A 26,055-nucleotide genomic window follows, 5' to 3' on the forward strand; every position below is an offset into this window, starting at 1 on the left:
TGTTCCAGAAATGGAGTTAAATTTAAGCAAAAAACTGTAGGTGCTGGAGTTCAGAAATAAAAATAGTACTAGAAAACTCAGGTCTGGCAGCATCTTTGGAGACATTAAGGTAATATTTGGAGTCTCATTTGACTCTTCTTCAGAACTTTGGAAATTGGAGTTTTGTCAAATAGAAGTGGAAAAAACATTTCAACTCCTGAAAGTTCAAATTGCTTTTAGACATAATATTTACTCACCAGTAGAGCGTACAGGCAAATTTTGGACTTTGATTCCATAGCTCTTACGTGGTTCATCCTTTTCCACAGGTGTTGGGAGTTGAACTGGCGGTGCAGGGATTGCAGCAGACTGAACTGATCTTGCTGGAGATTCATCACTGGAACTGCTGCTAGAATCACTACTGCAAAGGAAAGCCATTGGTTACAAGTTTGAATTGACCGACTACTCCCAGTGAAATATTTGTTCTTGAACCATAAAATGTAAGATAGATTCTTGTTTGGCAAAATGGAGGAGGATATTACTAGCTAATATTCCATATAAATGTGTATAATAAGATTCCCACCATAGCTGTAAAATAAAGAACATTAAACTTCACTTAAACTTCAATCATGCAATGAAGTGGCCTAACATTTTGCTGAAGGCAATTACATGTACATAAAAATTTACAGCCTCTCAAAAACTTAATTTTGAGAGATGTCAAGAATGATATACAAATAGGTTGCCCAGCACTCAGATACAAATTAGATCATTTACAAGGTAACCAGAGATATAAAATACACCATGTAATAATGTTAGATACATAAAAAATTAATATCTTGAAACAGGAGTTCCACACTCAAGAGTTCACCTCCAAAATTGGAATTGCAATTAATTTTATAACTATAATAGATCTAATAAATAGAAACTGTGAAACAAAGCTTGTTGGGTTCCACATTGTTATTCAACATTGTTATTGAACGTGGTACGGTCGCTCACTAGTTAGCACTGCTGCTTGACAGAGTCAGGGACCCAGGTTTGATTCCAGTCTTCGGCGACTGTGTTGAGATTGCACATTCTCCTTGTGTCTGCGTATGATTCCTCCCACAGTCCAAAGATATGCAGGTCAGGTGAATTGGCTATGGAGTTGGATGCATTAGCCGAGGGAAATGGGTCTGGGTGGGTTACTCTTCAGAGGGTCAATGTGAACTTGCTGGGCCAAAGCGCCTGTTTCCACACTGTAGGGAATCTAATCTAACCATCAGAATTGTTTTTACATTTAAAATGTTATACTATATAGAATTCTACATATCATACTATGAGATCTCTTCAAGACAGCCTGTGTTTTTCAGGAATGCAAATATATTGTGGCATCTTTATGAATTCCTTTCAAGCAAACCAAATAAGCACTTATGACATGAGTCAAATGCAGTGAGGATTCCAGCACTGAGACTTAACTTATTCAAATGTAGTCATAGAGGCAGAGTGATACAGCACAGAACAGGCCCTTCAGCATGCACACATTGAGCAGTTCACATCTACAATTCTTATCTCTATAACCAATTAACATAATTTTCTTTTAACTACATAGGATTAGATGATGAAATGTTAGCCAAAGCAGTTAAGAAAAATAAATTTAGAATCTGTAAGCCTAATGGCTGAACATTTCCAGTGAGGGCAAACTTCAAAACATTGCAGACAATGTAACTTTGCACAGACTGTCCCTACACTGCATATGTATGACTTGGGAGCACAGGATTAAAGTAGTAAATCTCATTTAACCTACTACCTTAAGTATTAGTCATATAAACTGACTCCTAACAAAATCTGTTGATGCTGTGTTCATCAGGCCTTTCATAAAGGGAGATAGACAAATATCTTATCGCTTAAGGGCCTACATACAATAGAGATCAAGTACAGACTGAGGTAATATTCGATGATGCAGAACTGTTAAAGCAACATGAGTTGGGGAAGGGAGGGTTTTGGAGGACAGGTGATCAGGGATTTAATATTGAAGGTAAAAACTGAATTAATTTTTCTGGAATTTAGTTAATTCAATTTCAGGTTTGCAGAATACAAAATTGGAGGTTAGAGTTCACAATAGAGCAGAATATATTTTGGCTATTAAAAGAACAAATCCTTTGGGGGCCAAAGAACCTTTCTTTTATTTTGTTTTTAACATCCTAACTAACGTGCTTTTGTAAAATTAGTGTTAATTAGGGATAGAGAAGAAATAATTGGCATAAAGTAATAATTGGATCCAACTGGCAAGGCAGCTAAAAATACTCAGCTAGAACAAAGTCAGTCAATGAAGGACTGCATCAACGATGTGTTAATGTTACTTTTTCTTCCAGGAATCTCCCCTGTGTCAGATTCCTACACATAATGTAAACTGCTCTAGATACAGCATTGTTTAATCCCCAAATGTTAACAACCTTTTAAAACCATCAAACCTTATTTGTTCAAATATTAATCATCATTCCAACAGAACATTTTAGGTGGGACAGGAATTAATTCAAAGATAGTTGAACAGAAAAAACACACACTATGCTATTCTAAAGCAGGAGTAATTCCCAATACTATATATAATAGATTATCTAGTATTCATGTTATCAAAGTGATAAGTGACATGAAATATTTCAAATGTTAAGTACTGACTGGAATCTGCACATGTAAAATTTGAATGGCTAACTACTGAAAAGGTAACTGAAGACCAAAGTCTCCGGCTTAAAGAGGGTTTTGGAGTGAATAGAAGATTTTCAGTGCATCTGTAGGTAAGCAATTGAAACTAAAATTACCATTTTGCCCTTGGAGCCTAACCAAGTTAATCATGTGATATGTTCCCCATCTGGCAATATTTATTTACTACACAATAGGTTATCCCAATATCTGAGCTTTTCAAACTAAAATCCAATTGTTATTCAGTGAAACTAAAATACATTCAAAATTAACAAAGAATACATTTTCTGTTTTATTTCCATTTCAATTCTATTTTCATCCAGGTATGGTTATGTGGGCATGTACTGTGCATTATGACATTACACATGTAACAAAATATAGAAGTAAAAATTATAAAATTCTGGAAGTGCTGGAATAACATGACATATCATGTAACAAGACAACAGATTTGAACAGTTTCAATTCTAATAAAAAGGGCAATAACTAAAGATTTCAATACATTCTCTTCACAAATGCTGCCAACATTATTTTACTGCATACAATTGTCATCTCTGAAACAATCAACTGGAAATTTTTGATTGAAAATTAACATAATTGTTTTAATCTACATTTACTACAAAAACAGAAATTATTCCTGGGTTAAGTTTTAATTAAACATTAATCAAAATGTTCGAACAAGGTGTGGCCCTCACTTGATAATTATCAGTCAGTTTGGGTGTATTCCAAAGCCACAAAATCTTTCATTTAACTAAAATAAAATGCCAAGCAATTCTAATATAAATTCATAATGTCCAGTATAATCCATTCATGAAATTTAACAATCACAAAATCAAAAACAATGTTCTCTGGTTGGTTCCACTATTTATTCCCTTGTCTCACTGAGTGATATCCAAGCCTCACTGACTTCGAACAGTGCTGCAAAACCCACTGCAACAGCAAGGTCAGATCATGCTAAGCTGCCAAAGTTCTAACACCTGGAGGATTATTCCACAACTGAGTTGTAAAAATTCAACAAGCAGCTGTTTTCTTTTGCTTTTAAAAAAAGAATGCAGTCTGAAATTTTGGGAAATTTCTACCAAACTGTCATTCCATCTTAAAGACTAAAAGCTAAAAAATCATTCAACTCATCTCTTGCTCCAAGAATGTTAATTACAGTACTAATTATTTAAGAGTTACTTGTTAAGAAAATTAATCCATTATTCTATTAAAATGTCATGCAATGTATAATAATCTCCAAATATATACAGTAGGCAGAACCTCATAGGTGTCTGAGCAATGTAGACTATTATATGATTATCACATAATTGTACATTTAGTCCAGGAGCATCTTTTTATGCCTTTGCCAGGTGGCGAGACAAGTTTATCACAAGAGAATGGAGAGCTGCCAATCAAAGGAGATTATTGCTTTAAAACTCCTTATTAATAATGCAACTTGCCAAATTAATATTCAGATTCCTATCTACCAAATGTATCAAACAAGCCAGGCGTAAAGAAATCATGACATGGAAATCACAGCAGGTACACAACAACTTCAGCTCACCACTGCCTGCAGCAAGCCTTTATGCAGATCAGCACCAAACTGCATCACAGTGCACAATCCGTTGGCAACAGCCACACATATACTTCCCTTTAACGGACGTTGGCATCCAGTACTTGCCAACCTATCACACCACTTCTCCAATCCACTTGGAGGATATTAGGAAGAACAGACTTGCATTGCAGGGCTCACTGGCAACTAGTTCCGAAAGGCTGCAACAGGGACACTTGCACATGGGGACAGGCACCCAGCTCACAGATTGGACCTGGTTGCACCTCAGGGCTGCCTTCATACCCAGTGCTTACTTGCATGCTCACAGGATCCATGCCTAGCTTTGGCTTGCCATGCTATAAATCTCTGTCTGTAGCTGAAGTGCCAACGTGTTGTGCTCTTTTGCATCAAAGCAGACCGGCTATTTGTCATTAAGAATCTGTCCAGGAATACAAGACAGACGTCAATCTAACAGAGATCCTAGCAGAGTGGGTCAGGGGCACATTTCATGCACAATTCATAGGTTTGGTTACAGCCCATCTTGGAAGGCCAGTACCATGTCAGGAAAACAGATCACCAGCTGGGAGCTGCAAAGACAGCGCCCGGGTATGTCAGTCATATCAGGGGCGAATAAAATCCTGGATATCCATCTATTGTTCACCAGAGTGCTTAAGGGAGGCTTGTGTGAGCAAGCAGGCAGATCATTGCCAAAACAAGTGAGGGAGGTAAAGCTTTTTCGAGAGTGGAAAGTGAACAGAGGATGGGAGGGATGTTGAGGGATTGGGGATGTGGGGTTCAGAGAGCGCCAGACAGATAGGGAGAGCAAGTGTGAGAGCGAGACAGCAAAAGAGAGAGCGTGAGCGAGAAGACATGCAACAGAGAATACAAGTGTGAGAGCGAGAGCGGCAGCGTGAGTGAGACAGACAGCGAACGTAAAGAAAGCGCGCAGAGTGAGAAAAAAAGGGAAGCAGAGGCTTATGTGGAAGTGGAAACAAGTTGCAAATTTTTTTTAAGAAACACATGTGGAATGAACTTTTTGAGGAACTGGCAGATGTGGGTACAATTACAACGTTTAAAAGACATTTGTATAAGAACAATAGGAAAGTTTTGGAGGGATATGTACCAGGAGTAGACAGGTGGGGCTAATTAGTTTGGGATTATGGTCGACATGGAGTAAAGGGCCTGTTTCTGTGCTGTATGACTATGACAAGGGAAACTCAATCTGTATGGGGGTATAAAGAACATTAGAGGGTCTGGTAGTCCGTAGGGTGAGATGTCAATGATAGGGACCACCACTATGGACTTCACAGTGTAAACAGCAAAGACCAAGGAGGGCATTATTCACGTGTAATGGTCAGGGTTTCAAAGAGGCAAGGTTTGGAGATGCCAGTGTTGGACTGCGGTGTACAAAGTTAAAAATCACACAACACCAGGTTATATTCCAACAGGTTTAATTAAACCTGTTGGACTATAACCTGGTGTTGTGTGATTTTTAAAAAAGGGGTAAGGAGTACAGTTGGAGGCAAAGTGTGAGGTAAATTGGGACATGAGGGTTATCTACCACCCAGCTGGGGCTTAGTGCTTTTTTACTGATTAGATTAGATTCTCTACACTATGGAAACAGGCCCTTAGGCTCAACAAGTCCACACTGCCCCTCTGAAGAGTAACCCACCGAGACCCATTCCCCTTCCCTAAATTTACCCCTGACTAATGCACCTAACAATATGGGCAATTTAGCGTAGCCAAATCACCTGACCTGCACACCTTTGGATTGAGGGAGGAAACTGGAGCACCTGGAGGAAACCCACAACATACATGGGGAGAATGTGCAAACTCCACACAGACAGTTGCCTGAGGTGGGAATTGAACCTGGGTCCCTGGTGCTGTGAGGCAGCAGTGCAAACCAGTGAGCTACCATGCTGATAGAAATGCACTGAGTTGCAGTCCCTGTCATCATTTACTATGCTCTTGATGCACAATGAAACTAAAATATGTCTGGGACAACACCCAGGGTATGTAAAGTCAACATCAGTTTGATGGGTGATAGTGTGTGGAGCACAACAGGGACATCGATAGTGCAAGTACATGAAGTCAAATTTCCTAGCTAAACATTTCTTTGCATTTATGAATATATGTGCAGTGAATGTGCTTAGACTTCAAAAGTTGCTCAAGAGGTGAATTGTATAATGTCATTGGCGCTAGTTAAACTGACATTGTCATCTCAACAATGCAGAAGTTAGCAGTGTTACGACACGCGGTAAACTCTTCTGCTTAATGTAAACCCGCAACATAGAAAAGATTTATTCCGTGCAGTTAACTGTGAAAGTTCAAGAGACCAAGCACTATTTAAAGTAAAAATAAACAATTTTATTTCTTAAGAGAATAATTGACCAACAACTATTTACAACTCCTCCCTCTAACCTATCTTTTACTTTTCCCTACACAATACTAATCTGATAATCGCAAAGGGGGGGGGGGGGGGGGGGTCGGGTCACATTGACTAACTGCCTACAGATTGTGAGCTTTTTGAATAACATCGAATGTATCTGCAAATTCACTCCACAGACTTAGACTTCTATATGTCTAAAGCATGTGGGAGTGTGTGTTTCTGTGTATGAACGAACGTGCTTAAATGGTGTGGGTACGCGCAAGTGTGGCAGAGTATACGCCTGTGAGAGAGTGTGAATCTGTATGTATGTGAGAGAGCATATGTATGAAAGGGTCTGTGAGATTATGTATGAGTGTGTATAGCATAGTGGGATCACCTGTAGTGTGACATGAAGCCAAGATTCTGGTTGAGACCATCATCATAGGTCCCAAACTTGGCTATCGGCCTCAGCTCGGCAACTCTGCATTGTTGTGCATCGTGAAGTCCACCTTGGGGAATGGTCACATGAAGACCTGAGGCCTTGGATCTTCGGGTGACTGTCCTCCATGGCGGAGGTCAGGATACGCAACAACTCAAAGTTGCCGAGCAGAGGCTGATAGCCAAGTTCGGTACCTGTGATGACGGTCCCAACCAGAATCTTTGCTTCATGTCACACTACAGGTGATCCCACTACGCTATGCACTCTCATACATAATCACACAGACCCTTTCATACATATGCTCTCACACATACAGACAGATTCACACTCTCTCACAGGCATATACTCTGCCACAGTTGTGTGCGTGCGCGCGCACACACACGCACGCATAGCCATATATAAGTCTAAGGAGTGAATTTGCAGATACATTCAATGTTATTCAAAAAGCACACAAACTGTAGGCAGTTAGTCAATGTGACATTTTATGAATTCCTACTTTGGAACCTGAACCAGTCTGACTCAAGGTTGGGATACAAACTCTAACCTCACACCTTTAATGCATGTCTGAGCTGAGATTTTTTTTTAACATATACTGATAAATCTTAAAGACTATCTCAGGACAGAGACTTGAAAGAAATTCTGAGTGTTACATATTAAATAAATTGAAACCTGCATCCCCATTCTAGATGATTAACGACTTAACAGCCATCTAGATCTGTCTAATACATCATATCAGCAGTATGGCACTTTGATCTTTTACTATAAATTCTGTGTTCTATGATCCTGCCTCACTAGATACCTGATGAACTAACAGCGCTCCGAAAGCTTGTACTTTAAAATAAACCTGTTGGATCATAACTTGGTGTTGTGTGATTTTTAACTTTGTCCACCCCAGTCCAATACCAGCACCTCCACTTCCACATCACAGTATAATCCAGACTGTGTGCCACAACATCAGTGTGTGCTGTGCTATCCTCTGCACAACTGGGGCAGGCAACAAGGTGACGTGATAGATGCTGAGGAACCAAGAGAACAGGAAGTAATTTGAGGAGAAGGATAAGGACACGGAGCTGGAGGAAGGTGGCCTTATGGATGACAGAGCTCAAGTGATTAGGTATTACAAGGCAGACAGCACTTGAACGATACTCAGTTCCAGTAGATCCTACTTAGACCGTCATGGACCAGCATTCGGTTTGCACTGTGGGTATGAACTGCAACATCTACTTGCTTTCATGTTCTTCTTTTGCTGGCTGCCAATAAATTCTCAGATCTATACCTGTCCAAACTCTTGCCAATATGTGATGTTTCCCTATTGGACAATGACAAGATGCAATGTTTTGGGGAATGAGTAACAGGAAAGGTATTCAGACATGATGTGTTCAAGGATAGGAAAAGTGCATGGCCTGGCAGTTAAATAGAGACTAGGATGAGAGAATGGAGTTGCATGCCCAAGGAAGCAAGTGTCAGCCTTATCAGCTACATGTCATGGGTAGCATTGCTTCAATGCTATTACACCGACAGTAAGAGGCAACACTGGCTGCCACCCCTTTCGGGTGCATGGCAGCTTCACAGAGATGGTTGGATACAAGAAATATTGGTCTTTCAGTGAATACCTACTAATGACAAGTTGTTCTAGGAACAGCACTTGGTAAGGTGGGGCAATAATCAGGTGTGTGAGGGATGCTGCAGGGCAGAGTAGGTAGTTAATGAGATGACTTTGGTAAGTGAATAATTTCACTGGGACTTACAGCGAGAACTTCTCCAAAAAGCTTAATGTAACTCAGTTAGCCCAGTATACATTCCTGTTGATAAAAAACAAACTAAATAATATGACCAGTCTATTGGCAACATTTTGTAACCACACCTAATACAAGCCTATATTTCTCAATAGGGACTCACAATAGAGGAACGAAGTAAATACTCATCTTCTCATTCTAACAGTTATGAAATATGTAGTACAACTCACTTATACAACCTTGCATTAATACCATCTCAGAATAAATATAGTTCCATGATAATGTGGCATGTTTCTGAACTAAGCATTCAAAATTAACCACATGCACAAAACTTGGTTAGTTTAATTCACTTTTTATTTTGTGACTGGTTTTAAACAAAGCTAATTTTCATAAGACATGGTGAATAGAAAAAAAAGTTATCTTCACACTTCATTATATTTGCAGAATTTAGTTTCATATGTAATGAAGCAAAAAACAGTCAAAACATATCTATAATGGATCTTCAACAATAAATACTGATGAGAAAAAGGCTCACTCAGTCATTAACCATACAAACTTCACGAGTAATATAATTAGACAAGCACAATCTGCTTTTAGTCTCAAATAAATGTAAAATCAAATTAGGAACACTCAGCAGGAAGTGAGGCATCCTACATGCCTGAAAACAACAAAGGGTTCAAAGCAAATAGTCACAGTAAGACAAGTCAGTTGGTGGCCGCATATTGAACTCTGCTGATTCAGGAATCTGGCATATCGGATCTACAGTCTGAGATCAAGCTAACCTTATTTAAAAAAATAACTTCACACTTTAGAGAATCTCAGCAGCTGAATCAGTGAATTGATTTAGTTCTTACATCAGCATTAACTGAAATGATAAATGGCTGCTGCAATCATCAACAGTGACACCAACTTTAGATAAACACATACTTCATCCAAAATACTAAACTCCTGGTTTATTTCCCACTAAATGAAAAGCAGAATGCTGACGCAAACAGAAATATTCTTAGAAATTTCTAAAAATATTTATCAGTGCTGGAATATCACACAATGCTCAACCTCCTTTGTGACTTGAAGCAGCTAGCCACTTTGCACTTGCAATACACACAAATAAAAATGAAAGTAAATTATGCTAAACTGTATTCAACCACAGATAAATACCAATCTTTCATAAACCATCTATTCTAAAAATATATTCGAAATGATTGAAACTTCAGGTTTCCTACAAAATATCTATGCAAACAAGACAAGGAAATAGCCAGATCTGTGTATCAATAAGGACGTCAAAAATGAGGCATCGACTTAATTTTAAAATTAGTTATGCTTAAGAGATACACATGAACATAGACATACTAATTAGTTCAACATTAAAGAGAAGTACTGGTAATTTTTCTCTGTGAAGATCTCAGTTTTTCTCCCTACAGAGCCAGCATCGCACATTGACATTCAATCCAGCATTTTTTCATCTCAGCACAAGGTAGGAAACATGAAGACACATAGCCGTTCATAAAAAAGGAATAAACTCCATTTACCCATCATCAGGCAGAAAGTCTACCTCCAAACAGGAACTTTTACTTTTCTGCAATGTACATAACGCAAACGCTCAAGGGTAGGAGCAAAGATAGAGTAGAACTTGGAAGTGATTTTGCTTCAATGCTTTCATGCAGATGGATCAAATGGATGTAACATTGGAAATGAGACTAGAATAAATGAACACGTTTAAAATAGAGGGTGAATAGTTTAGATCTATTTATGAAGTTGCTCCCCTGAAATCAGACAGTAAAGCACTCACCAAGAAAGGCAAATCAATACTCCACTAGGTTGAACCCCACTGTGAGCTGTACACCCGTCAGACAGACATCTCCCAGTCTATATTTGACTCTTGTTCATAAGAAACAAAATATGGGAGAGGAAGTACCTTTGATTGGAGCAGTGAGAATTGCTAAATTAGTACTGACATTCAGAGTACCCCGGGGAAGTGGGGCCTGCTCAGTGCAGAGTTCTGAGAGTGGAGATGCAGGAGGCCTGTCTTCTCAGACCTTTGTGAAACATGGAAGGCTTACTGCAGTCATGGAAAAAAAGCTTAACTTCTGATGTCATGGTTTGTGGTGCATTGTAGGCATCATCTGGCAGGACAAAACCATGCATGTGGGGTCCTCTCAAAAGCAAATCTCCCAAGTGGTTGACACTCAGCAAGCAGAGGCATTTATCACTATCCTGGAGATTATTATTAACCAGAAACTGAACTCGACTAGCCGTATAAATACTTGGGCTATAGGAGCAGGTCAGAGACCAGGAACCTGTAGCATGTAACTCACCTCCGGATTCACCTATCATCTACGAAGACAAGTCAGGAGTGTGATGGACTACTCCCCACTTGCCTGGATGAGTGCCACTCCAACAACTGAGACACCCAGGTCAGTGCAGCCTACTTGATAGGCACCATATCCAAGCCATGCACTCTGTACAATCACTGACACTCAGGAGCAGCAGTATGCACTAATGCACTGCAGAAGAGCACTAAGGATCCTTAGTCAGCAGCTTTCAAATCCATTACCAGTATTATCAGAACAGTAGATACATGGGAACACCACCATATCCCCTCCAAGGCCACTCACCACCCTGACTTGAAAACATATATAGCCATTCCTTCAGTACTACTGAGTCAGTCTTCAACTTCCTAACGGTCCTGTGGGTATATCTACACTAAATGAACCGTGGTAGTTCAAGATGGCAACTCATTATCATCTTTCAAGGTCAAATGAGGATAGAGCAACCAGCAAATCCTACATATCCCACAAATAATTTTTTTTAAGAAATAAGGAATAAGGGTTTATGTCGATAATGTTAGATAAGTAAAGATGAAATGCCAACATGGACTGATTGTGCTGAATGTCTTTTCCATCACATTCCAACAGCATTAAGAAATGGAATTTTGCGATAAGCCCAGGTTTTTCTTCATAAATGACTTTCATTGTTAATAGTCATCTTTGAATAAGCGTAAGATACTAACAAATAATCCCTCTCGTTTTACTGCATGTAACATGGGAACAATCCCTAGCTCGCACTGGAAAAGGCAATAACTTCCCATTCTGTAGCAAACTCTCAAATGAGATCAACATTTGGCCTAATCTTGTGGTTACTGTGCTTTTAACGTTTGTACACTAAAGTCTGTGGATAGAATTCAGAAGGTTTCATCGCAACTTGATTACAGCGGGGAGATACTGGGTCAGAGCATTCCATCAAACGTAAAACTTCCTACAGCTCTATTTTCAAAACCTGAAACAAGCTGGACATTCATACACAACCAGAGATGGCACCAGAGATAGTACAGTTCAACAGTTATTTATGGTCAAAATGCATGATTCCATATTGACATTGGTTTAGCTTCACTAATTTGACAGCAAATTTTAGTCAATTAACCAGACTAGACAAGTGGCTAAAAAAAGGAGAATAATACGATAAGGGAACAGTGGGGGCTCAAGAATAAGGACTGCTGTTAATGTCAAGAAAAAACATCAACACAGACTAAGAATATAAAAATTAGGAGTAGGACATTCAACACCTTCAGTCTGCTCAAACCATTCACTAATATCATGCTGAACATCGATAACAATTCCACTTTTCTGCTCTATTCCCAAATTGCTTGCTTCTTGGTCTTATATATCCAATGACAATATCCAAACCCCTATGGGTTAGATTTTCAAAGATTCACAAATCTTACATGCAGAAATTTCTCATCATCTCAGTCATGAATCACTGGCTCCTTATTGTGAGATTATGACTCCAAGTTCTAGGAATCAGAATGACATGGGGCTTAGAACAGAGTTAATTTTTTTTGTAGAAAAAGGTCATTGCCTGGCACTCAAGTGGCAGGTAACATTTATGCCACATATCAGTCTAAGCCTAGATGTTTTCCAGGTTTTACTGCATATGGACACAGATGACTTCAGTGACTGACAACACAGAAATGGTGATGAATATTGTTTAATTATTGGCAAACATCCTCACAAGTCAAATAGTGCAGTGCTGGAAAAGCACAGCCAGTCAGGCAGCATCTGAGGAGCAGCAGGAGAGTCGGTGTATTGGGCAGAAGCTCTTCATCAGGATGAAGACCTTATGCTTGAAATATAGGATCTCCTGCTGCTCCTCAGATGCTGCCTGACCAGCTGTACTTATCCAGTGCTGCGTTTTTTGACTCTGATCTCCAGCACCCGCAGTCCTCACTTTCCCCAAACATCCTCACATGACCGTATGAACGGAAGGTCATTAATGAAACATGCTGAAGATGGTCAGGCTTATGACATTAACATGAGGAACACCTGTCATCATGTCCTGGAGCAGAGACGATTGACTTGCAACAACCATCCTTTGAGTTAGGTATATCTCCTACTAGAGGAGAGTTTTCTGCCAGATTCCCACTATCAAGTTATGTTAGGGCCCCTTGATGCTACAATCAAATTCCAACTTGACATTGAGAGTGTCACTTTCACCTCACCTCTGGAACCCAATCCAAGTGCCTTTCCTGTGCAAGTACTGCTTGATAGGACTGTCGACTACACTTTTCATCACTATGTTGATGAACAATATTTCAGTTGGGCATTAAGTAGCTTGGATTTATCCTGCGTTTTGTTTTACGCTTTTCTTCCCCCCCACAGTCAGATAGATGCCAATGTTGTCCTTGTACTGAAACAGCTTCGCTAGAGGCAGAGTTAGTTCTGTAACTCAAGATTTCGGTGGAACATTTTCAGAACCCATAGACTTAGCAGTATTCAGTTCCTTCATTGCTGCCTTGATATCACATGGAGTAGATCAAATTAGAAGACGACTGGCATCTGTAGTGCAGGGACCTCAGGAGAGGGCAGAGACAGATGAACAACTCAGCACTTCTGGCTGAAGATGGATGCAAATATTTCAACATTTGACAACTGTGTAGTAGATTCCCTCATCATTGATAGGGATATTTGTGGAGCCACCTCCTCTTGTTATATATGGAGTTATCCACCACAATTCATGACTGGATGTGGCAGCACTGCAGAGCTTTAGAACAACATATTACATAGAAAAGTACAGCACTGAACAGGCCCTTCAGCCCACGACGTTGTGCCAAGGATTATTCGTAATCTAAAATAAAATAACCTAACCTACGCAACCCTCAATTCACTGCTGTCCATGTGAATGTCCAGCAGTCGCTTAAATGTCCCTAATGGCTCTGCTTCCACGACCATTGCTGGCAACGCATTCCATGCATTCACAACTGTGTAAAGAACCTCTCCCCACACCCCCCCTAACCCCCCATGTCTCCGCTATACCTTCCTCCTCACACCTTAAAACTATGACCTCATGTGCCATTCAATCCTGCCCTGTGGAAAAGTCTCTGGTTATCGACGCTATCCATGCTTCTCATTACCTTGTATACCTCGACCAGGTCCCCTCTCCTCCTCTCCAGAGAGAGGATATTCCAAGCTTAGTCTCTTTGTAAGACAAACTTTCCAGTCCAGGTAGCATCCTGGTAAACCTTCTTTGCACCCCCTCCAAAACCTCCACATCTTTCCTATAATAGGGCAACCAGAACTGGACACTATTCCAAGTGTGTACTTGCAGAGCTGCAGCAAAACCTCAATTTGATCTTGTCCAATGGTTGTGGGATTGCTTAGCAGTCTATCGATTGCTGTTTCCACAGTTTAGAGTGCCTGTTGCCTTGTTACAGCTTCACCAGGGTGACACCTCATTTTTAGGTATACCTGGTGTTGCACCTAGCAAGCCCTTCGCATTCCAGGGTTGAGCAGGGAATATACCAGGCCATAAAGTTGCAGAGTATAACTGAATATAATTTTGCTGCTGATGCATCTAGCATCATGGGGGCTTCCAGTTTCAAGTTGAAAGATATGTCTGAAGTCTGTCTCATTTAGCATCATGCTACACAATACCGTGGCACCTTAATAAATGCCAATTGAAAATCAAAATATGTCTTTACTGGCTACCCCCTTATCTAGCTGCATGAAAAAGCTCCACTAGATTTGTCTCACAATTTTCCTTTCATAAAATCCTGTTGATTCTGCCTAATCATATGATTCTGTATGTGTCCAGTTACCGTAATAAAAAATTCTTGAATATTCCCTACTATTGATGTCAGGATAACTGATCTACAGCCCTAGAATTATACAGTACAGAAGACAGTCCTTTTGGCACATCAAGTCTGCACCACCAAAACTACACTAAATCTATACTAAGTCTACATTCTAGCATCATGCCCATAACCTTGAATGTAATGACATTTCAAATGCTCATCCAAGTACCTTTTAACGGTTGTGAGGTTACCCACCTCAATTACCTTTCCAGACAGTGCATCCCAGACACCACTGCCACCCAAGCGAGAAAGTTTTCCGTCAAATCCCCACTAAACAAACAGCCTTTCATTTTAAAGTTATGCCCACTTGATACTGACCTGACAACTAAAGGGAGCAGCTGCTTTCTATTCACCTTGTCCACCCCCCTCATGATCTTATACACCTCAATGTTCTGTGCTCCACAAAAAACAACACCGGCTTATCCAGCTTCTCTTCATAGCTGAAGTGCTCCGTCTCAGGCAACATCCCAGTAAATCTTCTCTGCATCCCCTCAAATACAATCCTTCCTATAGTGTGGAGATCAGAACTTCACACACTACTCCAGTTGTGCCCTAACCAATGTACCTATTATCCCTCCATCCACCTCTTTTAGAATCCTGGGAAAAGACCATAAGTTCTAGGGAATCTTTGAATTTTACTCCCATTAATTTCTTCAGGACTTTTTTTTTAATAATAATAATTATGAACAAGTTCTTCATTCACATTGGACCTTCAGATCCTCATAATTTGTGGTGTACTTCGCGTGGCGAGAGATACAAAATGTGTTTATTGTCTGCCATTTCCTTTTTCTCAAAAATAGTTTCTTGTGTTTCTACCTCGAAGGAACCCACATTTACTTTTACCATGTCTATTTGAAACCGCGGTAACTGGACCTGCAGATACAGTGGTGGTCCTGTATTAGGTGAGAGAGTTAGGAGAAATTGATTTAAAAATTGTATAAACAATAGCAAAAGAGAGTAACCGGTATACATTCTTTTGAGGAATAAAATCTCCATCAGAAAAGTGCCATGTAAGTGGCTAACTGCAGTAGTTACACATAATGCTAGATTGCTAGAGTCTTGCAATGTTTGTAGAAATTTTATTAGGATGGAGAGTTTAAAATTGAGCAAAGGATGAACAAGAAAGTGATAGGGGGAGAAAATGGATCATGAAAGCCAGATAGTTTTGAAGTATCAAAACACGTTGCAAGAACTTTGAAAATATGCAAAAAGAAAGAGATTGGTTTACCATAGCCTGAACACATCACATGAACCAGCGACCTCTGGGCTGCTGGGAGGTAAATTTCCCATTTAAATTGATGGGTTTGTTACTATCCATAATTTCAGCCATCCGTACTAGGTCTTGGAACGTACTCCCTGCGGATATTGGAGGGGGCCTTCTACTATACACCCTCTGCACATCTGACAGGAATTGCTGTTTAATTGTTGCAGGGGTAGGGGGAAGCAAGATAGAGAGAGTGAGCATGTGCATATATGTGCATAAAAATGAAAGTGACGACAAAACAGAAAAATGGAAATGAGAAAGATTAAGAAAGTAACATAATGCAGAAAAAAATGTGTCCTAATGATGAGGCTCTGTTACGTTTATCTCATGTTTAGTTTGAGTCTGAGGAAAACAAAGTCCATGTATTTAAATCCTATATTTACATTACTAAAACCAACTCCAATTTCCTAATTGCAGACCCACATCTTTCTCAGTCGACATAAGCGCTTGGAACCAATGCATGCAAATTGCTAACACACAATCTAAGCATGACAGCAACGCAAAACAACTCTGCCATCCCAATCTAAAATCAAGATGGCCTGGCAGAGGTTTTGCTGTAACTCATGAGGATAAATACTACGTAGTACCCTGAGGTTCAAAGCCTCATGAGGGCTTTGTATCAATGTCAAAAAAAATATATCACAGGTTAACAATGTTTGTCAAACAGACCTCCATAATTTTTTTGATGTTCTGCCATGCTATTTCTCCACACTTTCCCCTCCTTGAGCCACACTAGAATTTTCCTTGCATTGACATTCAACCCACCAGCTCCTGTAATCAAAAAGGCAAACCTTTGCCAGTTCACCTTGTCCAAAGGCACAACCTGCCACCCCCTCCCAACTCCTTATTCTTATTCACCAATAGGCTCTTCCTTCCCAAATCACTTTCCACACAACTGTTGAAAGAACAACCGCTGCTTTCTTACCATCTCCCTTCCCAGTATCCAGGGCCTCAAACCTTCCCTGAAGAAGGGCTTATGCCCGAAACATTGAATCTCCTGTTCCTTGGATGCTGCCTGATCTGCTGCGCTTTTCCAGCAACACATTTTCACCTCAAACACTTCCTCCAAGTAAAACATTAAATTTATTTTTACTTCTTTCCACCTCGCACAACGTATTTATGGCACATAATAGTTTCTTCTACACTAATGACCAAATACAAGTTGGGTAATCACTTTGTCAAATAAATGGCTCAGGCACAAGTATGACTGTTAATTTCCAGTTCCTGTCATTTTAATTTTTTGTTCCACTCTGATCTCAGTGGAAAATGAAGCAACAGTGCTTCATATTTTGATTAGGTACTTTACAGCATTCCAGGCTCAACTAGGAGTTCAACAATTTCAGATCAAAACTATTATCATTCTTTTCAGACAGCACCTTCTGACAATGATTCCATGACTTCCACTGACAACTCCTTCATACTCAGCTTTTGTTTCTTTACTTGTCCCATTACAATCCCCTTTTGCCTTTCACCATTATTCTTTTGGTCATTTAACTTTCCTGCCTTCCACGGTTGCTCAAATGGCTTGCACTGCTGCCTCAGGGACCCTTCTGCCCTGGGCGACTCACTATAGAGTTTGCACACACTGTCCCTGTGTCTGCATGGGTTTCCTTCAAATGCTCTGATTTCATCCCACAGTCCGAAGATGAGCAGGTTAGGTGCATTGACCATGATATATTGCCCAACATGTCCATAGATGTACAGGTTAGATGGATCAGCCACGGGAAATGTAGGGTTACAGGGATAGAATAGGTTAGATCTGGGGTATGCGTTGCCCCTTAATGAATTCACTTATTTCCTTTTTGAGAGAAAAATAGCTCCAACTTAGTCAAAAATCAGACTGCCTCACAAAATATTTAACATCACAATCATATTTATCACTGTGCCAATCATGTAATCACCACTAACTCAACTACATCGCAGCTTCCTTGTTTTGCCAATGTTGTATTTCTCTCATATCCAACAATTAAAGCAATATCAAAATCCATATTTCCGTAATCTATATGAATCTGATATCATTGGAAACCTATGTTTTACTGATAAAGTGCCAACATTTAATTCTGTTTGAACATCCCCTTCAACTATCTGCCACCCATGCTTTTTACAAGGTCCAGTTGGGAAGATTTTACACCAAGCTGATTGGTTGTGAAAGGCGGCTATGGAATAAAAAGCAAAAGGCGCTATCTCCATAGTAAGAAAGGATATATGACGCACACAGACCTGAAAGCAACACTGAGTCACAAAAAAAAAGGGTCAGTATAACAAAGATTGTGCTCAGGAACTGAACTGGGAAACTGAATTCAGTACAGAGAGCAAACAACTGGTGCAATACTGGACAAGAATCTCAGAAATGAAATGAACCATTAAGAAATATAATCTTTAACTGGTCAGGTTTTATATCTTTAATAGAACTCTGAAAAGTGACTTTTTCATCAAGTTACTATGGACAACATGGCCACTGTTACAGATAGTCAAAATGCCACATATGGTTAATTCTAGGAATGTTTTAATTGAAAAAGACATAAGCTGATTAGCACTCAACATGAGTAGTGGCAACTCAAACAGCCATGCAAGTCAACCGCATTCCACTGTGACCGAGGACTGATACAAAAATACTTCAAAATCAGATTTACTCCCTTCATCCAGAGTACCAGAGGATGGAACTCCCAACAACCAGCTATTATTAGTGCACAGTTTAAAACAATCTGTTTGGAAACATATTGACTGCATCATGAGCGACATTTATTTTCTGCAGAACAATATTTAAATAGGTTTTAGATAGTAACATTTCTGGAATGCTAAGGGAAAAAAGTGTCTTTTAATATAAAGTTAGGAAAAAGAAAAGAGAATGAAGCAATTTCATTAATTTCCAGCTCAATTAAACTGTCAGTTCACTAGCACGCATATTACCCACACAACTGGAACAAAAGTATATTAAAGCAGTCTTCCTACACACAACACTGTATGAGCTCCTACAGTCAATAACTGGTAAATAATTTGCATCAGAGAATCTTAAATTAGGAAAACATTGCTTCACAATGACATGAGAAAAAAAGATCCCCAAGCAGAGGGATAAATCAAAGGTTTGCTCAAAGGCCATAAACAGATTTGTAATATCAGGGGTTCAGTTTTTTTTTAAAAAAAGTGATCTCATGCCAATCAAATTTAGGTTTTTTAAAGACCATTCCTACAGACTAGTTTCATTAAGCAACAGTCCAATATACTAGATGGACTCAAAATGTAACTACTGCAAACTAAAATCAGGTGAAGTGGAGGCTGACCCTACAGATGCCCATCAAACAAACCAGTGGTTAGTTGGAAGTGCATAACCAGATGTTCTAAAATTTTGGGCGGCACGGTGGCACAGTGGTTAGCACTGCTGCCTCACAGCGCCTGAGACCCGGGTTCAATTCCCGACTCAGGCGACTGACTGTGTGGAGTTTGCACGTTCTCCCGTGTCTGCGTGGGTTTCCTCAGAATACTCCGGTTTCCTCCCACAGTCCAAAGATGTGCGGGTCAGGTGAATTGGCCATGCTAAATTGCCCATAGTGTTAGGTAAGGGGTAAATGTAGGGGTATGGGTGGGTTGCACTTCGGCGGGTCGGCGTGGACTTGTTGGGCCGAAGGGCCTGTTTCCACACTGTAAGTAATCTAATCTAATCTAATAAATGAAAAAAGAAGTTCATTTCTATTTCTGTAATGCCTTTTACAACCTCAGTTCATCTCAAAATATTTGCAGACAATGAAGTATTCCTGAAGTGGAGTCATCATTGAATCAATATAGATTGGTGTCACAAGCATTTTCCACAGCAGGCTGGATTAACAGGATATAAAAGTCAAAAATATCAACATAAAATAAAACGGTAAGAGTCCAAAATGCTTTTGTCAATCTGTCAATTATACGAATAACTGGTCACTTATCTAAAATCAATAACACAACTTCTGAAATCTTGATAATGGACCAAATCTTCCATTTAAGATTCATAGAGCACAGAAAAACCTTCTTCAGTCCAGCATGTTCACACCAACCAGACATCGGAATTTGACATAGTTCCACTTCACATCACTTGGCCCACAACCATCTAAACTCTTCCTATTCATACACCTATCCAAGTGCCTTTTGAATGATGTAATTGTATCCCCCTCTCCCACTTCCTCTGGCAACTTGTTCCAAATGCAAGGGAGTGTTATCCCTCAGGTCCTTTTTCAATCTTTTCCCTCTCACTTTAAACCTTTGCTCTTTAGTTTTGGCTATTCAACTTATCCATGCCCCCGCATGATTTTTTAAACCTCTAAGATCACCCCTCAACCTCCAATGCCACAGCCTACTCAGCCTCTCCATTTAGCTCATCTCTTCTAGTCCTGGCAAAATTTTTGTAAATCTTTTCTGAACCCTCTCGAGTTTAACAACATCCTTCTTATAAAAGGGTGACTAGGTTTGTACACAGCATTCTTAAAGCGGCCTCACCAAAGTCTTGTACAGCTGCAACATGACTTCCCAACTTCTACACTCAATGATCTGATCAATGAAGGAAAGCCTGCCAATCGCCTTCTTCACCACCCTATCTACCTGCGACTCCACTTTCAAGGAACTATGCACTGCACCCCCTAGGTATTTTTGCTCTGTGACACTCCCTAGGACTCTACCATTCACTGCATAAGTTTCCTCAATCTCTATGTAATTTTTAAGAGCTTGTGAGAATTGTACATTAGTAGGTCATTGCACCTGTTACAGAAAATTAGGGCATGTATTTAATAGTACAAGTATATTTTTAAAAAAGATTAAAATGGTGCTTTTTAATAAAAAAAACTTTCCACTTGCCTCTCTTGTAATCCAATCTTTCTTCACTCAGTTTAACTCCATATTATCTGAGCTAATTTGCTGTTTACTTCTGCTGTTCCTTCATTTTTCTCAATTCTTAAATCTTAACAAGTTATTCTGGCATCATTGAAGTCCCTGACACCCATTACCCTTGCCACACTGTTACATGCTTGCGCTTCAAAATTAGTAAAGTTCCAAATTACAATTGATTTGAATGATGCAGCAAGAGGTTCAAATATTAGTGCATGTAATGAGATGTGCTATGTCAACAAAATTTGGCATTCAAACTTCAATCTATGACCTTCTAGAGAATGCATTTTGCCTGAATGATGAGAGGCCAGAAATTGACTGCAAATTATCAATTTCATAAACACGATTTTCTTAAATTGTTGAAACTGATAGAGTTCTTTACACCCTCATACTTGAACATCAATTGTGTTATAGAATAAGTCATCCTCCCATACAGTGATCTAATCCACCCACATCAAAACAACAGTAAGTACGTATCTAAAAATAACAAACTATGAGCACAGTGGAAAGCTATAAACAGGTGCATAGAAAGGGAAGTTCAATTAACACAAGGGAGAAGGGAACAGAAGGCCAACTGGGTTGACTGGCTGCTTTTGTACGTACGTGCAAAGTAATAGTATGGCATTGTTTGAAATTATTTCTAACACTATGCTTAATTGAAAAATTCTTGGCAGTCATTATATCTACTTTTGAATAAAAACACAGTCATTACAAGCAAGATAAATATTCCTCAACTATGTTAAGAACAGATTTACAACACCAACGCATGTAACTGTAGGAGTCCCTAAGAAAGGTTTGAATTACTACCCAGCCAAATGCAGATTTCAGGCATCGGTGGAACACCCAGTTAAAAAAAAAACTCATTTTACTAGGAAAGTGCATTTGGCCGAATTTGTTAAAAAAAATTGGAAACACTAACTTTACAGCAAAATGGCACATTTATACAGCACCTTTAACTAAGCAAAATGTGCAAAAGCATTTCCATAAGAATGTTAAACCACAGAGAATAACAGGACCCAAGTACATAATTCTTTGAAATTTGCATCATGTAGACAGGGTGGTTAAAAAGATATTTAGCATGCTTGCCTTCATTGCTCAGACCTTTTGAGTATAGGAGTTGGAACATCATGTTGAGGTTGCACAGAAAATTGGAGAGACCTCTTTTAGAGTACTGTATACAGCACTGGTCGCCCTGTTATAAGAAAGATAATATCAGAGTCGAGTGTGTCCGGAAAAGATTTACTAGGATGATGCCAATACTGAAGGATTTGAGTTATAAAAATAGGTTGGATAGGCGGAGACATTTTTCTTGGAGCATCGGAGTTGAGGGGTGACCTTATAGAGGATTATAAAATCACAATCTTTTCCCTCATGGAGGGGTTAGAAGAGTTCAAAATTACAGGCTTTTTTTAGGATGAACGGAGAAAGTTTTAAAAAGAACATGAGGGACCACTTTTTTTTTAAAAAAAGCACAACTGGTTCTATATATGAAATGAATTGCCAGAGGAAGTGCTGGATGCAGGTACAATTACAACATTTAAAAGACATTTGGACAAGTCCTCGAATAGGAAAAGTTTGGAGAGATATGGGCCAAATGCAGGCAAGTGGGATTAATTTAGTTTAGTTTGGGAACATGGACTACCATAGATTAGTTGGACCAAAGGGTCTGTTTCCATGTTGCATGACTATGATATTAGGATAAACAACCAAAAGCTTGGTATTCCCAATACTGCCATACACTCTACAAATAAGCAAGAAAATACTAATCCTGAGGTACCCAGATAACCGATTTTGCTTTTCCCTCTCAGACATTAGTTTCTGTAAGTGAAAACAAAGTCACACCAAAATTTAAGCAGCAAATGACAAAATAAACCATAGCAAACAGTAAATTTGCAGAATTCTCCTTCTATCCACAAGATTTTTGGGATTATTACAATAAAAATAACTTCAAACTCCCAACTGCTTTCCCATTCCTCTTAGTTCATTTTTCTCTTTATGTTCTAAATGAAAAGACTGTTATATTGTATGCAATTCAATATTAATTTTCAGAAATGAATTAGATTTTTACTTGAAAAGGGGAAAAAAATGTTGGATATAGGAAAAGACTAGGATGACTTCAATAGCTGTTTCAAAGGGTTTGCACAACATTTGGGCCAAATGACAGATTCCTGACTGTAAGATTCAATAATTCTTCAGAGACAGCACTTTTAACATGGATAGATCCACTGAGCGGCAGCCCAATATTGCTGCAATATTGCAAAAAGCATGTTGCTTTATCCTTAGACAAAAGTGAACTTCTTTTTAAGTTACAAATATAAAGATTATATATTTTTTTCTTTACTTTGATTGTAGGCTGAAATTGGAACAGAACTGTTTTATGAAACAAAGATTATTGAAGGATTGCTGCATTTTGAAAAACAAAGCAACTAATCCAACACTCATTATAAGCATGTTTACACATTAGCTTGTTTAAGTAGTATTGGAAGCTGTTTGCAAATGAGCTTGAGCCAAGGTATGTGTACAAGTGGTGCTTAGCTGGCAGCAAGTAACTGATTAGCCTATTGACTAGTGATGAGTTATTGATGGCAAATGCACCTGCTTGGAAAAAATATGATTGCCTAAAAGTAGATGAACAGTTTTTTTTTGTGGGCAGTGGAGGATGTTCTGGCAAAAACCCATGGAAGAGAAGAGACTGTTTTTGCTCTGTTGTAGCCATTTTACTTCTCATTTCCCGTTGATATAAGCTGTGATGTTTGACTGTTAAGTCAAAGAGCTTTATAACTGGGGATCACCTTGTGCCTCCTACAAACAAATGAAGGAAGACCTTAAAGCAGCATTCTAATCAGCATAAGGACCATGTCAGCAAAACCTGTGGACAGGAACAACTGAACTTCCCAATCTTCCGCTCCGCCCATAAGTCATGCTTTGTTTTGTGTCTTTCTATATTGGTCTGTATGTAGGTGTATAGGGAGGAATTTATAATTGTGTTAGAATTTTAACTCAGAGTTACATACTGATGATTAATAATTGCTTACTTGTAGCTAGTCTATTTATTTAAAATAAATGATCACATGTTAAGTACAAAGACTGAGTTCATGCTACGTGTATGGAATGAGCTGCCAGAGTTAGTAGTGGAGGCCAGTACACTGCAACATTTAAAAGGCATCTGGATGGGCATATGAATAGGAAGGGTTTGGAGGGATATGGGCCAGGTGCTGGCAGGTGGGACTAGATTGGGTTGGGATATCTGGTCAGCATGGACAAGTAGCACCGAAGGGTCTGTTTCCATGCTGTACATCTCTAGGACTTTATGAAAATGTCTCTGTTGCCCAATCTCTCTCTTTCATAGGTTTTCTCCATTTTCCTCTGCTACTGTAACTAAAATTCTTGCACTTACAGATCATATTTGCTTTAACTTTGACACTATGTATCATGAGGAGAAAGTGAGGACTGCAAATGCTGGAAACCAGAGTTGAAAAGTGTGGTGATGGAAAAGCACAGCAGGCCAGGCAGCATCCAAGGAGCAGGAGAATCGACGTTTCGGGCATAAGCCCTTTTTCAGGAATGAGGCTGGTGTGCCAAGTGGGCTGAAATAAAAAGGTTTGGGGGGGGGGGGGGGGGGGGGGGTGGCGGCGCTGGGAATATGATAGGTGGAAGGAGGTGAGGGTAAGGGTGATAGGCCGGAGAGGGGATGGGGACGGAGAGGTTGGGAAGAAGATTGCAGATCAACAGGGCGGTGCTGAATCCGAGGGTTGGGTCTGAGAGAAGGTGGGGGGAGGGGAAATGAGGAAGCTGGAGAAATCTACATTCATCCCATGTGGTTGGAGGGTTCCAAGGCAGAAGATGAGGCGCTCTTCCTCCAGGCGTCATGTGGCCAGGGTCTGGCGATGGAGGAGGCCAAGGACCTGCATGTCCTTGGCGGAGTGGGAGGGAGAGTTAAAGTGTTCAACCATGGGGCAGTTGGATTGGTTGGTGCGGGTGTCCCAGAAACATTCCGCAAGTAGGCAGCCTGTCTCCCCAATGTAGAGACCTCATTGGGTGCAGCGGATACAGTAAATGATGTGTGTGGAGGTGCAGGTGAATTTGCGACAGATATGGAAGGATCCATTGGGGCCTTGGAGGGAGGTGAGGGGGGAGGTGTGAGTGCAAGTTTTGCGCTTCTTGCGATTGCAGGGGAAGATTGCAGGGGTTGGTGGGGGGTGTGGACCTGACAAGGGAGTCGCGGAGGGAGTGGTCTCTCCGGAACACTGATAGGAGTGGGGAGGAAAATATATCCCTGGTGGTGGGGTCTGTTTGGAGGCGGCGGAAATGACAGAGGATGATACAATGTATCTGGAGGTTGGTGGGGTGGAAGGCAAGGAATAGTGGGGTTCTGTCCTGGTGGTGATTGGAGGGGTGGGGCTCAAGGGTGGAGGTGCGGGAAGTGGAGGAGATGCGGTGGAGAGCATAGTCGACCACATCGGAGGGGAAACTGTGGTCTTTGAAGGAGGCCATTTGTACTGTTCGGTAGTGGAATTGGTACTCCTGGGAGCAGATGTTGCGGAGGCGAAGGAATTGGGAATACGGGATGGCATTTTTACAGGGGGCAGGGTGGGAGGAGGTGTAATCTAGCTAGCTGTGGGAGTTGGTTGGTTTGTAGTAAATGTCTGTGTTGAGTCGGTCGCTCGAGATAAAAATGGAGGGGTCTAGGAAGGGGAGGGAGGAGTCTGAGATGGTCCAGGTAAAGGTATGAATTCAGATTTCTCCAGTTTCCTCATTTCCCCTCCCCCCACCTTGTCTCAGTCGGTTCCCTCAACTCAGCACCGCCCTCCTAACCTGCAATCCTCTTCCTGACCTCTCCGCCCCCACCCTACTCCGGCCTATCACCCTCACCTTGACCTCCTTCCACCTATCCCACCTCCATCGCCCTTCCCCCTAGTCCCTCCTCCCTACCTTTTATCTTAGCCTGCTTGGCTACTCTCTCTTATTCCTGATGAAGGGCTTATGCTCGAAACGTCGAATTCTCTATTCCTGAGATGCTGCCTGGCCTGCTGTGCTTTGACCAGCAACACATTTGCAGCTGTGATCTCCAGCATCTGCAGACCTCATTT

General features: G+C 40.3%; 1 protein-coding gene across 7 annotated transcripts in view; it reads right to left on the bottom strand.

Annotated features, from left to right (window-relative positions):
• Positions 1–26,055, bottom strand: part of spen (spen family transcriptional repressor) — a 108,406-nt gene that overhangs the window by 37,009 nt on the left and 45,342 nt on the right. For 5 of the 7 annotated variants that reach the window (XM_060852089.1, XM_060852084.1, XM_060852085.1 and 2 more), the window contains one exon: positions 237–397. In XM_060852089.1, the coding sequence (XP_060708072.1) occupies positions 237–397 (161 nt within the window). The remainder of the gene's footprint in view (positions 1–236; positions 398–26,055) is intronic. The other 2 variants (XM_060852090.1, XM_060852083.1) reach the window with 1 other exon arrangement.

The sequence above is a fragment of the Hemiscyllium ocellatum genome, chromosome 37 (genome assembly GCF_020745735.1).
Source record: "Hemiscyllium ocellatum isolate sHemOce1 chromosome 37, sHemOce1.pat.X.cur, whole genome shotgun sequence".
Classification (NCBI taxonomy): domain Eukaryota; kingdom Metazoa; phylum Chordata; class Chondrichthyes; order Orectolobiformes; family Hemiscylliidae; genus Hemiscyllium; species Hemiscyllium ocellatum.